General features: G+C 29.8%; 1 protein-coding gene across 3 annotated transcripts; it reads right to left on the bottom strand.

Annotated features, from left to right (window-relative positions):
- Positions 1–5,800: 5,800 nt before the first annotated feature.
- Positions 5,801–9,234, bottom strand: LOC101509845 (peptide methionine sulfoxide reductase-like). Of its 3 annotated transcripts, XR_001143898.3 has the most exons (4): positions 9,051–9,234; positions 7,850–8,276; positions 6,829–7,149; positions 5,801–6,631 (listed from the first exon to the last, which is right to left on the bottom strand). XR_001143898.3 is itself a non-coding variant. In XM_012715757.3 (3 exons), exons 2-3 carry the CDS (start codon positions 8,153–8,155, stop codon positions 6,898–6,900), a joined length of 558 nt encoding a protein of 185 aa, XP_012571211.1. In that variant the 5' UTR covers positions 8,156–8,192; positions 9,051–9,233; the 3' UTR covers positions 6,698–6,897. The 3 variants fall into 3 exon arrangements, 2 of the variants coding, with proteins under 2 accessions (XP_012571211.1, XP_004500062.1); XM_012715757.3 differs by lacking the exon at positions 5,801–6,631 and having other exon boundaries at positions 6,698–7,149; positions 7,850–8,192; positions 9,051–9,233; XM_004500005.4 differs by lacking the exon at positions 5,801–6,631 and having other exon boundaries at positions 6,698–7,149; positions 9,051–9,233.
- Between the last annotated feature and the right edge of the window lie 5,872 nt (positions 9,235–15,106).

Consider the following 15,106-nt stretch of genomic DNA (forward strand, 5'->3'; position numbering starts at 1 on the left):
ATAATATTTATTTTGATACAATTTTATTATTGTTAAAGTGATACACCTTGTGAGATAGAGAAAGTATTTTTGTTTAATTCATTTATGTGTATATACTAAGTCACTCTCTAATTAGAGCTCCCATTTTTTTTAAGTAGAAATTAAAGTGAAAAAATATTAAAACACATAATTGACATCTCAACTACATTGATACTATAAAACTATCACTTAACATTTGTAACATCTTGATAAGTTTATTAAATAAAAAATATTTATAAAAAAAAAATATAAAATTTGGGGGAACAAACCAAAACTTAAATAAACGAGAATGAATATTATTGTCTCATTAAAAACCTCACCTAGAAAATCAAAAGGGATAAAATCAAGGTGAAGGGAAAAAAAAGTGTAGTGCAATAAAACAAACATTAGGGATGACAATGGGACGATAGTGGTTTTAAGCATTACCATCCCCGCATTCACAACTCTAATACCACCCCTGCCTCTACCATGCATTCATAATAGATGACTTTTTAACATCCACACCCAATAGGGATGGATTTCCCCGCACCACCCCCGCCCTCACTCCAAAAACTGAAATTTATTTATTCATAGCATCAAAAATCAATAATTAGACTAAATAGTAACATTCAACTTAAGTTATACAATTCCAATAATCAAAATAATAAAGTCACAATATCTCAAAAGTAGTTTAAATTTCCTACAAGCCACAATATTTTCATAATCTTCAAACTTTTTAGAAGTGAAAATGTCAATTCAAACAAAAGTTCTAAATCAACAAACGAACTAATCCATCAAAACAACAAAAAGTTCCAAATAAGCATTTTATAACGATCATCTTCATCTTCAAGGCAAGAGTTGAAAACTAAAGTAACACCACTGATCAACAATTCACCTATATTAAAAAAATAAAAGTTAAATATTAACATTTAACATGACATATTTAAATCAAATAGTGTAGATAATAGAATACATTCATCGTCAGACTCCATTTCATTGAGTAAAATAACATTTTATTTATCCACTTTAGAATTCAAATCACCTATCGATATAAATATAGTATAATATAAACAATGATAATTTAAAATATACAAAATTATTAGCTATTTCAAAGATATTCATATTTTAATGAATAATTTAAAAGAAATATCAGTCTTCTCATCACTCCATAAAAAACTTCTATTACACATCAATATCTTTAAAGTAGTCCAATAAAGTCGGCTTCGATGAGGATTTAAGATATTTCTACTGGTACTGAATGCAGATTCAAAAGCTACAGCAGAAACATGAATTACCAATACATCATTTGCAATGACTTGAAGTATTGGATACTTAACATCATTCAACTTTCACCACAACAAATCTTAGGAAAGTATTGATAAGAAGTTGGATATTTAATGTCAGAAAACACTTTAGTGATAGAATTGAACAATTTCAATTTTCCACAAACATTTTTTGCAAATTTCCAATGCAAACTTGTAGGCAAACAAATGTATTGGGATTCATGTTGTCTTAATAAACTAAATACATCTTCATATAAAATAGCAACATCAAGCATTTCGTAAGTTGAATTTCATGTAGTCGGACAATCTAAAATCAAATTCTTGGTGCAAGAGATTTGTAATTGTTTGACAGTCTCCTCAAACTTTTCATTCCTTTAAGGCGTTGCATTCCAATAGGGAACCACATCTATCAAATTAGAGGTATATAAATTTAAATTTGTCTTGCGAATTCGTTTTGACCCATAAATAATGAGATGAGTTTGACTTGTCTAAAAAAAAGGATTAAATAAAAACGAGATACAAGAGTTATCCTCGTGTTTCAAATTATTTTAAAGACAAATAATTATTTTATGTTATTATTGATTCACCTTCTCTAAAAAATTAACAATTTAATCATTAACTTAATAATTTATAGTTTGTAAAACAATATTATGAGTTATTATTCTTGAACTAATTGATAAATGATAACCATATGCCCCTTGTTTTGAGTTAGTTTATGTTTATTTATTTTTCTTAAAGATTATTATTTGGCGTCTCGTCTTGAGACCAACCAGATCTCGTATTTGTTTCGTCTCGTATTTAATGAACCTACTACTCATCAAATTTGATTGAGTTAAATAACAAGTTGGAGTCTAAAATTTGTTCTGATCAAATATTAAAATCGAATAAGAGATATACCAAACTCGACCTAAACTTCGTCCATACACCCTTATATCAAAGTATGTTGTCCTTAAAGATGTCAAATCAAATAAAGAAAATATTATTTTTTCAAATAAAGGAAATAAATATATGTAAAAGTAAAAATGAAATTATACATTATACCAAAATCAAATGAAGTTATATAGAATTTCAAATATACAATATTGATTTTATGCAACGAAATAAAATAAACAAATCAAATATCAAACAATTTTTTCTTTAATATGTATTAATTAATTTTTGTTCTATTTTAATCTCTTAAATATAGTTTTATTAGTTATTTTGATATTTTTGTTAGTTTATTAAAAAATAACAACAACAAAAATCCAAAAAAATCATTCAACAAATTAGAAGCAAATCTAAAAAATCTTTAATATCGATTTTATTTTTTGTGGATTGTTCTCTACTTTTTTTAGTTCCTTCATTATTTTTTTAATCTAAAATTTGGATTTTTATAGAGTTTTGTTCTAAGACCTATTTTCTCTAATGTTGATATTGAATCTATTTTTTGTTTTTCTTTTGAGGGTTGTAGTAGTAATTTTGGTGGTGTTGGTGAAAAAAAGAAGAAGAAGAAGTTGGAGAATGTTAGGTGTTTTATTTTTTCACATTTTTTTACGTCAAATAAAATGTAAGATAGATGGATGGGTTTGAAAAGAATCTGGGTGTGTTTGGGAAGAAGTTGGAGAATAATAGGTATTTTATTTTTCCAAATTTTTTAAGTCAAACAAAATGTAGGATATATAGATGAGTTTGGAAGTGTTTGGCAACAAGATGGATGTGTTTTTTATGTTAGATTAATTTTTTAATTCAATTCAATTTTATTTATTTATTGATAAATCTCAATTTAATCGACAAACCAAAGTGATACATAGTTTTTAACTTAACATTTTTTTAACTATCAAAAAAATCAAAGTAACCAACAAATTATTTTTAAAGGACTAAAACAGAACAAAAATCATTTACAGGACCAGAACAAAACTTAAAAAAAAGTTAAAAGATTTAAAAAATAATTTCATTGTTTTTTCAAAGGTCAAAGCAATATAATTAAACACAAAAAGAAAAAGAATAAGAAAAAGAAAAAGAAAAAGAAAAATCATGTCCTGCAGCATTTATTTTGTCGTAGCGGAGCCCTTGTTGTATGAACTATGAAGCATCATCATAATTCGTACATTGATTTAGCTTTTTTTCTTTTCGTTTTATTTTATTAGATTTCATAGTTGTAACATTTTTATTTATTTATATATAGGTGTGGTTTTTTTTTTCTTGTTAGATCTAGTCATCTAATTAACTAGTGGTCTTTAAACTATGAAAAAGTGGGTAACGGCTACTAATCCTAATTTATTTTTAAGAGTTTAATTTAATAAGTAAGACATGTCATATGCCACCCACACACAGTAAACAAAATAGTTTTGTTGTTGAAAAATGTTTATCTACCTCCGATTTTGTCCATATGTCTTCAATACTACTAAAAATTAAAATTTAACAATGTATTTTATGCTATTAAAAGTTAAGTTACAATAAAATAAACAAGCATGAGACTGGATAAACATCTACCTTGTTGAAATCATAATAGCATACGAGGATCTACTTGGTCCACACTTATATTTGGGCCACCAGTCTAGTGGCATCAAATTTCATGTGCACTCTCTAGAAATTAATATAATATTCCCTCTAATATAAAATACGTAAAAATATTAATTAAAAAATTAATATATTTAATTTAAATTTTAAATCAAATATATTTGTTTTTATTTTAGAAAGAGTAATAAATAGTTATAATTTGATAGCATATAATATATTTTTTAATAAATTATTGATATATTAGTTTCATCTATGAAGTCTAAATATTTTAAAATGAGAAAAGTATTTGTATTGAATACTGATACTTCTACTATACTTTTGAATATATATCTTAAAAGTATTTAAATTTAGACAAATCTAGGATGCTTGTACAAGTTTCCCAAAGACACTTCAATTAATTGTATTTAGAAAAAGATAATATACTATTGTATGTTTTTGATATTTTAGGATACATATCCTAAAAGTATTTAGTTTTTTTATCATCTTTTTAAAAATGTGTCACCAGATAAGTTTGAGATGATTTGTAGACATAATCATATGACACAGTGAGATCCTTATATTTTTTTCAAAAATTTAGGAAGACTTCTGACAAATGGACAAAATTTGAAGAATTTTGATAAAATGGAAAATGTTTGGACTACATTATGGCACACGGCAGCACCGTCAGAGGTTCAAGTTTTTGGTTTGAGACTTTTGTTACAAAGACTTCCAACCCGTGATGAGCTCACAAAAAGGAGAGCAATAGATGGAAATCTCAACCTGTTTTTGCTCCCATATTTTCTTTTCATGCAACCGAACCTAATGCAGAAGGTTTACATCATTTTAGACTAAAATTAATTTAAATCTATTTTTTCTTAGGCTTTTTAAATGTTTTTATTTCGGATTTGGTCTTTTAAGTCTCAAATAGTGTACCAATAAAAAAAAAACGTATGCATGGTTGTTAAATGCTGATGTGTTCATAATTATTGAGGTGTGAAATGATGGAAATATCAAATTAATTATATAATTTTTTTTTTTAAATGTTTGATCCCAAATAAATGACATTGACGAAGAAATTAGAGAAATTTTAATTTTAAACTTCGAAGAAAAAGATGAGTATGATGATGGACTTCAATGTCATTGTTCCATTATTTCTCTTTACATAGACCAAAGTACCCAGACAACCTAACCCTCTTTCTCTCCCTCATAATGACTCGATTGGACCAAAATTTATGAATAAGAAAGAAATCGAAGAAAAAAAGAAAGAAGAAATAAATTGGAAACAAAAGAAATATGAGTTACATGTCTCAATGGTTCTCCAACCAAATCCACCTCTCACTCTTAGTGTCTTTCACTCTCTCTATCTCATTAACTAGGTTCCTTGAATTAGCTTTCAACAAGCCCAAAAAGTTCTCATTTTCACTATCGTTACGTGGATTTTTGAGGTTTCATCATGTTGCCAAACTAATTCTTTTTTAGTTTCATTTTATTGAGTTTTGTAGAACCCTATTAATTTGGGATTTAGATTTAAGAAATAACAAAATGAAAGGATGATGTTGACATGTCGTAGTGACTCATTTTAATCATAACTCATGTCATCTATAAAATGCTGACATATACAGTTTTTTTAACAGAATCTGCTAAAAAGGTTGACATTGCAAACAGATAATAACTTAGGCTTGAATTGAACAGATAAAAAAAACATAAGACTTATTTAGAAATTAGGTCTAACTTAATTTGGCGTGTTGGCACATACAAATTCTGGCTTAACTTTTCTTAAATTGATTTAACAACCATTTGGCGTGTTGGCAAAGTGGTTAAGTTAGATTCATTATAACAGGTTGAAATACCTCCTGTACTTCCTATAAATATCAATTTGTTGCAGGTGTAGTTGAAAATGATGTGAAGGTTCTGCTTAAGCTGCATCGCTAGCCACACATTGACTTGGGACTTGGCACATAAGTCTCCACTATGAGTTGTGACATGTGACTGACAGTAACCAGTGAGAGTGATATTATGTGACAGTAATTTCAACTCATAAATTAATCATATAACTAACCGTGGCTTTGTCTATTATGCACAATTACATTATGTGGTGCATCTTGCACAAGTTTTATTAACCGTTAGATTTTGAACTTGAAGTTTCATTAGATTTTATAATGTTCTTTCACAGTAAACTTTTTCCTATCTCCTTTCTACCTCCATGGCTCCCCCATTGAGCATCTTCTCTCCTCTGCCCAGAACGGCACTACAGTCAACCACAAATTCCCAAATGATAACAGCAAAAATATAAAACAAACAATTGTGAATTTAAGAACCCAAGTTCCAAACAAACATGAGACTCAGGCAAACTATCCTTTCACCCCTAACAGAGCGAGATTTCGTATCCATGGAAATCAAGTCTGAGTAAATGGAGAGAAGAACATGCATTGGCAAGTGGCTTGAAAGCCAACCATGTGTTCTTTCTTCTCTGTTTTACATTTTTATTTTTCAAGCACAGTCAACAATTTGTCAAATGTCTCCAAGATCCATGGCATTTATGTGTTGTGAAACTGTTAAAGGGAACCATTTTTCTTAAAGTCAACAACTTTTTCAAAATCCAAACCAAATTTGTAAAAAAGTTGGTATGAAAGGGACCCAAGGTGTAGGCTTCATTGTGGGGAGGAATGTGTTATGGTGTGGGTGGCAAACTCCTGATGGAAGAACTTGAGGGAGAGGAGGGGATAATGGAGTGCTTGAGAGCGGAATCAAGTGTGACAGACCATGCCGTTATCCTAAGGAGCATTTAATCCAACACTTAAATTTGATCTTGCACCGTGCACCACATGTGTCATTTGTGCACCATAGCATCGGCCACTAATCGTTAGAAAAATCTGCCCAAAATTTTGATGAAAAGAAAGCAAAAATAGAAAACAAATTGTAACTAAAGATGCCACTAATTAAAGGTGCTATAAAACACTTCATTGCAAAACTATATTTACAAAACACTAACTACAATGGTGTGTAGACAGACAATAGTGTATGAGTTAATTTTATTGATATATTAACAAAAATATTAACCAATACTTACCAACAATACTATAATTTTCCAACAATGTAAACTTGTCTTCTAGATGTTAATGGTGATTTTCATATTAATTTAACCATAGCATCGAATAGGATCATTGCATCCCTTGGAAGAAGATTGCTTGGAACCAAATCGACCCCCTTTCTCAAGGTACTGTTGATGATACTCTTCTGCCCTGTAGAACTTTTTGGCAGGAAGGATCTCAGTAACAATCTTCCTGTTTAACTTCTTTTGTTGTTGTTCTAACGATTCTCGGGCCGCTTTCTCTTGTTCAGGGGTATAATAGTATATTCCTGACCGGTATTGTGTTCCCACATCATTCCCCTGTCACATTGAATGATCGAACGGTTACTTATCACTTAAGCAAAAGAGTGCAAGAGCAGTGTGAGACTGCATCAGCAATTTCAGATCACAAGTTTTATCGTATATTTGAACTTTGTACATTGATGCATTTGAATGACCGAAAGATTAAGCAAAAGTGGTTTTCTTTTAAGGGATGAATTGAAGAAACAAATGACTCTGAACAAGGGTATGAGGAGAAGACAGAAATGCAATAAAAGATATCGATAATTACATATCAAACTAGTTAGTCTAGTTGTAAATTCCCCCGTAATTTGATTTGACTCTATTCATTAGATAACATTGAAAACGACATTTACAAAATATGATAACCAGAAGCTCAAAAACAAATGCATCTATTAAATATTGGCAACAGAAAGAATCAATAACACCCTAGACAAATTACTCATGAAGCAAAGAAATATTACAAAATGGTTAGCTTGTTAGGAGGAGTCATTGGGATACATTTAAAAAAAACCTTAATCCCTGAGAAAACAAAACAAACACACTGAAAATAATCCTCAAGTCCAAAAATAAAATTCAAGATTAGAGAAGTCTTGAAACCACATTTGAAACAGACAGAAATCATATAAATTAGAAAACAGACCAATTCAATTAAATAACAAAAAAATCAAACATTATAAGGGTTATACTTTATAGAACAAATAACAAACTTTATATGTACCTGTCGGTTCAGTGTGGTTGGATCATGTCTAACCCAGAACGCATCAAGCAATGTCTCATAGCTACATTCTTTAGGATCATACTGGACCCTGACAACCTCTGAGTGTCCTGTGGTCCCTGAACAGATACTCTCGTAGCTCGGATTATGCAAAAGTCCCTGGCTATAACCTACCTCGGTCTTGGTCACCCCAGCTACCCTCTGGAAGGCCAGCTCAACACTCCAAAAGCAGCCAGCGCCAAACTGGGCAAACTGTTGACCTAGTGCTGGTCTGTCATCATCTGGTCCTTGAGCAATGGATGAATCCATGTTCCCTGTTGCCTTTGTTGTGCTACCAAACCAAAGTCTGTTCAGCAAGAACATGGAGTGATTGTTGACAACAATATGAGGACGAGTTTTGGAGGAGAAGCAACGACACTTGACAACAAATCTAGAGAGTGATGGAAGATAAGACAATTGATGAATCATTTATTCACTAAACACTGCAAGCCAACATAAACTACCAAGTATCTCCGAGAAGTAATTTTCAACTCATATATAATCCAATAAAACAAAAAATAGAGACGGTAAGCTGCAGAGTCACACACACCTATAACTAACTGTTGTAACTTTTATCTAGATTGAGGATGATGCTAAACATTTATGTAAAACATAAATTAATAAATGATGCTTTTTATTATATATGTATATATGTGCAAATTAGTATGTACAAGTATTGGTAAGTCCAAAAATGCATCAAATTGATAGGAATAATAGGAGCCTTTCATATATAAATAAAAACTTCATTTATATGCTTTTTTATTTTAATTCAAACTCCAGACAGCTTGTCTAACATACAAACTACTTGTGCAGCAAACTAATACAAAAGTGAATAGAAATTGCAATATAGCCACTAAAATTAATTATAAAATCAGGACCTAATATTCATGTGCTAAAAATATTTGAAGGAACTCCCAAGACAAAATAAAAATGTAAACCTTCAATTAACTTTGTCTCTAAACTATCATGTTTGATCCCTGAACTATTGAAATATAATAAATAATCTCCAAATTATTCTCAATTTATCAAGTTATCCTTGAACTATTTATCACTCTAATATTTTAAGAAAATAAACTTGAGCAGTGGAGAAATTGGAACTGCAAATAAAAAAAAATAAAAAAATAAAGAACTGGAAAGGATAGAAAAGAATAGTAAATTCACTCACCTAGTGGAAGAACGAAATTGAGAAGATTGAAGAAATCGAAGAAGAAGGAGGAAGAGAGGAATAAAATGAATTGAAGGATTAAATAAGGGTTTGTTTTTGCTGTTGGCGGAGATTACATCTAATTCCTAATTAGTAGTTAATCCACGTTGTCAAAGTAGTTACTTGTTTTTTCGGCACTTGTTGCCGCTGGCGTGTAAAATTCCAAAATCTAAAACCCACTTACTCGTCCTTATCCCAAAACGCTGTTTTATGAATCATCATAACTTGTACTACTAGTTAGGGGTGGGAATAGGTCAGGTCAGGCCAGGCTTTGCAAGGCCTGAGCCTGGCCTACGATTAATTTTTTAGGCCTACGGCCTATCATAGGCTTTTTTTTTGGCCTGGCCTGGCCTTTTTAAAAGTCTGGCCTGGCCTGGAAGCCTATTTAAAAGCCTTATTCATATTAAAATATTTAAATGATCTCCACATACCAATATCAATGTACATATCTATATATATTAAACAAAAAATAATTTTTCTAACAAAATAATTTTAAAAAAATCTGAAACAAACATCCTTTAAACCCTAAAACATAATTCTTGGTTTCAAAGAATAGATTTTTTTTTTTGAAACAAATGTACCAATTATTACCTCTCAAACAAATATGGAAGGACTACTGAGTTATTGACTAATTGAATGGCTACCGAATATGGAACGACTACCAAATATGGAATGGCTATCGAATATGGAATAACTACTGAGTGATTGTCTAATTGATAAAATTTAAAATAGGAAATAATATTATTAATATAATAATAAAAAATAACATTAATAAATAATTAAATATATATAGGCCGGCCTGTCAGGCCTAATAGGCTTCTTTATAAGCCTGAGCCTGACCTATTTAAATAAATAGGCTTTAAAAATAGCCTGAGCCTGGTCTTTTTATTAAATAGGCCAGGCCAGGCCAGGCCATAAGTAGGCCAGGCCATAGGCCCCTGTCGGACGGCCTAGCCTATTCCCATCCCTACTACTAGTTCAAATTTATAGAAATTAAAATGATTTAAAATATTATTATTTAAAGTCTCTCAAATCAAAATGACGAAATTGGTTAATAGTACTACGATTTTTTACTTAAGTCATTAATAACAAAGAAATAAAAAAAATTAAATAATATTAATAATAAAAAAAGTTAATTATATCCATGATTATTTAGACTTACATAATCATTTATATAAAAACTAACTAATGTAAAATAACTAACTAGATAGTGTAACTAATTAATCAACAAAGTGTTTGAATACATAAGTCTCCAATGTTGTAACGTTGATGACGTCAAAGTCATTGACTGAATATGTATTGATCAAATTTGATTCATCAATTTGAACTAAATGAACACTATAACAAGACAAACCAAAACAACTTTGCACTAAGACGACGAATTAAACAATATCGAACTAAAACAATGAAATCATGAAAAGGACAAAAGAAAAAAAAATATATATATATATATATATGCGTGTGTGTGAAATTAGTTACTTAGATAAAATGAAAGAAAAAAACGATTTAGAGAGGTGATTTTGTGTCAAAATTGACCTTAAACCAATCATCTTTGATGAATGAAGATAAAATGGTGGCTAAGGTAAAGAAAATGGGAGAGAGACGACTCTCTTACATGACCATCAAATTATTATAACTTGTATTAGAGTTTGAAAGAAAAAAAAAAAACCATTATATGACAAATGTTACTATAGATAATATTTTATTGTGCGAGATGGAATTCTCAATCTCCTTTATCATTTTAGGATTTGACTATTCTAAATTTTTTTTAAACAAAGATTAAAGTGTAAAAATATGACATAATTCATTTGACATTTCAACTATATTGTCACATAAAATCAATCACTTATCATCTACAATACTCCAATCAAATCAATAAAAAATAACTAAAAAAAAACAACAAATATTAGGGAGACTTTATCAAAATCTAAGAGAACATGCATAAATGATACAAACATAAGTACATTAAAAACTTCACCATAAAAATCTAATAGAATAAAACTATACTACAAGAATAAAGAGTGCAATTTGACACAACAAAAATAGCAAAATCTATGTTCCATAAAGTCAATCTTGTTTCTAGTAAATACATCACTTAACTAAATGAAATTGTATCCCACCAAAGCTTGTTGGTTATTTGCATACCAGAATCCACAATCCTATCAATACATTGATCGTCTTCATTGTAGATATGAGAAATATTGAAGCTCAATGCAGTTAAGCCATCTACTCCTCCAAGTTCAAGACACCAATTTGGGGTTTCTAAAAGCAAAGTTAACCAATTGAGAACTATATTCAAACCATAAGTAATGTCATCCCTATTTATATGTAGTTTCGATAGCAACCATGACACCCATCGGCTCAATATTTAAAATGGTAGTAGTGATACTTAGATTCACAACAAAACAACCAAGGTAGCAATATATTTATCCCAAAAAGTTCCTCCACAAGCAATAGGTCCACGACAATGTTAGCAGTCTCATCCATATTACATTTGATCGAAAAAGATTTAGGAGGATGTCAAATGAGAATGAGTTTTGTCAAAAGTATATTTGAGAATATGAAATTTATGAATAGAGGAAGAGATAGTACCATGAGTGTAATTACAGGTAGAGCCGTTGATAAAGCCCAAAAGTCCCTTAAAAGTGGGGATAATTACTTTATGCAGAAAAACAACCAACTTAGGATTAGATTGCAGCAAATAATTGGGCACATTGCAATGACCATTACAAATAAAATGATAAAACTTGGCTTGGGGAAGAGAATGCTTATTATCATCTAACCAATTATCCACCCATATATTGATTTGTTTCACCCTTGATAATGTACCAATGATTGTTCTCCTTCATAGTTGAAAACTTAGCTTTGATACCAATCTAGATAGATGATATCTAATGGAACCATACTTTCTAAAAGCTTTGCCTCTCAACAGAGTATCTCTCTGTTGATTAGAATTAACAAGGTTCCAGGTTAATTTAAGGATTGTAGCATCATTGATTTCCCTCAAGGAACAAATAACAAGACCCCCATCATTTTTTGGTGTACAAATCTTGTGTTAGGAAACCGTTACCAATTTTCTAAGATCCATATCAATAGATTAAATGTAATTTCTAATCCCCCAAAGTAGAGAAACAAATAAAGAGGGTATGCGAAAGCAATAAATCAACATGTTGTGGATATCATTTTTCACCAATTGAATTTTACCTGCCTTGTAAAGGAGATAAGTCTTCCAAACTGCAACTTTGGTCTACCCTTAATTGTGGGTTAAATAAATTTTTAATTTCTATAAAATTTTAAAATTTAATATTTAATCCTTATAAAAAAATTCCATCTTATTAGTCCTTAAGAAAATTATTTATTTTTTGTCTTTATTTTGATTTTTTTTTGTTTGTACAAAATAATACTTTAGATCTCACAATAAAGTCCCTATAAAATAAAAATATGGGCTAAAAATGAATAAATTGTTTAAAGGACTAAAGTTGAAAGGTCATAATTTTGTTGGGACTACATATATATATTTAATCCAAATTAAAATATCATTAAAGATGAAAGGGATAGAACCAATAAAGAAACCTATCAAAGACCTAAACCACTTGCATATATTTCAAAATGGCTTTAAAGATTATGCACATTAGTTTGAGTACCTTTGCAAAAAATCATCAAATCATCTACATACATGACAACAATTTCATTAGTTATCCTGAATCATTTCAAGTAATAATTAGTAGAATTACGAGTATTGAATTCAAGAGTTGCATTATATATTAAACTATTTTGAGCAACCAAATTGGACAAAAGGTTATTGATTGAGTGTGTTGGAACATAAAGTATATTAATGTGTGAATTTAAAAATTGTTGAAGTCTCACATTGAAAAACTCTCATATTTTGAATAGTTTTTAACTCTATAAACACTAAAGTTCCACATTAGATAGAAAACATATGTGAGTTTGCTTCCATCACTATATAACGAGTTTCAAACTCTTGTGAAAAGTACACCAAAGTTGTATGCCTTTTCCAACTTTCTATTTTCTTCCTTTTTTTATTCTGCTCGACTTATTTCCAAGTCATTTCTTCCTTTTTTGTCCATTCGATATTTATGAGGGGTTTTGTATCGTCGTCCCTTCGATTTTTAGAGCAGTTTTTATGTTGTAGTTCCGTCGATTTTTTTAGTGGTCCTAATACCACTATGAGTGGTTTTTGTGTCGTAGTCTTTTAGAGCAGTTTTTTGAGTCATAATCCTTTTGATTTATGAGTGCTCATAATATCATATTACGAGTGGTAGCCATTAGACGATTGTTTTATCCTAGAGACTTTGTGGTTGATAGTCTGCCTTGCACAATTTGGACAGTGTCGTGAAATGTCTTAAAGAGAGCAACCTAGTCTGCGACTCAACTCAGTAATATTTTCAGTGGCATAAATTGTTATTTTTATGCAGTTTTTGAAACTTTAAAAACAACAGAGTGTTTTATCATGAAATAGCAAAGGTAAACATTAGCTAAAATTTATCATTGAGTTGTTATCAATTTATGAGTGTTCTAATCCTAATATCTTAGCGATTGAACTTTTAATCTTAATTTAATCTCTAATATCTCATAGGATTTAAAATTAAAATTAAGCATAAGATTCTTTCATTGAACTAAACAAGAAAATGAGAGCATAAATAGATTAATGTGATATTGAAATAATTAAATATAAAAAAAAAATACATCAGCAATGAACAAACACTAAAAGCTTATATACTTCTCAATCATAACCATCTGATTGTGATTATAAAGATGGACCAACTGTTATGAGTGACGATCCTCTTAAAGTTGGTGATGCTTGACCTAATTCTATGGACAATGAAAAAAAAAGACACATGTTAAAAATACATATAAAACAGTCAAAACATATAAAAATGAATTTCAATTTAATTTTTATAAAATTAATACCCGTATCAATTTTTGTAAATTTTTCAAACTCCTCTTGAATATTAATTAAAAGAAAGATGACCTTAACCAATTATGAGTGCAATTTAATGTCTTAGTCATATATGGATTTAGAAAACTCCTAGTGTCTACAATTATAGCACTAGTACTAAATGTAATTTCAGAAGCTACTATTGAAACAAGAGTAGCCAAAACATCCCTAACCATGCTTGTTACTTGAGGAATTTTTTTTCCACAACACTAAGTAACTCAAACTTATCATCACCGTACATGTTGTCTCATTCTCACTACCTATCTCACTTTTATGATCTATGGAATTCTTTTCTTTCAAATAAATCTTAAAAGCATTTCGGATATTAGTTAAGAAATTACTACCCACAATTGTTTTATCTTTGTACATTTCATTAAAAGATCATTCTTAATGCCTAACCTTATAATGGGATACATAATTACACCCAAATAAATGAGTTGATTCATATTCAAAATATTCCTTCAATATTAATCATATTTCAATTCCATATCCTACCCCATGTTACTCAAAATATAATCTGATTCTGAGGTGGTCTTTTTTTTAGTTGATATAATTTGAGGCTAATTGATGAAATGTTAAATGTATGCTCACATATGTAGAAAATGAAAAAATATTTGTGGCTTCATAAAAAATCTTAAGGAATTTCATAAAATATAGGAGCTTTATCCCAATCCACACAATTAGGAGACAAGAACCACCCCAAAAGTACTCGGCATAACTAGGATCTTCGTAATCAAGCTTCTCACCCTCAATTGTCGTTGTAGGGTTAAAGCTCTCACCCTCAATTACCCTAAAAGGTTATTCATCAAGAATTATGTTTTTAGCCAAAGGCTTCCTACAAGACTTAAAATTAAACTTATGATTAATTTTTACCAAATCAACACCACCAACAATGTTAGGGGAAAAAGTAAGTACAATTTGATTCTGATCATTAATAAGGTTGTTGGTATTTTTGTAGTAGACTTTAGAGTGTGATGGCATGTTAGTTGTTCCATGAGTTTTAATGTCAAATAAATAACTCTTACCACAATAGTTGCATATTACAGTTGGCTTTTGG

This window comes from Cicer arietinum, chromosome 5 (assembly GCF_000331145.2).
Source record: "Cicer arietinum cultivar CDC Frontier isolate Library 1 chromosome 5, Cicar.CDCFrontier_v2.0, whole genome shotgun sequence".
Taxonomy (NCBI): domain Eukaryota; kingdom Viridiplantae; phylum Streptophyta; class Magnoliopsida; order Fabales; family Fabaceae; genus Cicer; species Cicer arietinum.

Coding starts and splice junctions, on each gene's coding strand:
- LOC101509845 (XM_004500005.4), bottom strand. CDS start 8,209: ATGTTCTTGCTGAACAGACTTTGGTTTGGTAGCACAACAAAGGCAACA. Junction 7,150..7,849: donor CAACCACACTGAACCGACAG/GTACATATAAAG, acceptor TCAATGTGACAG/GGGAATGATGTGGGAACACA.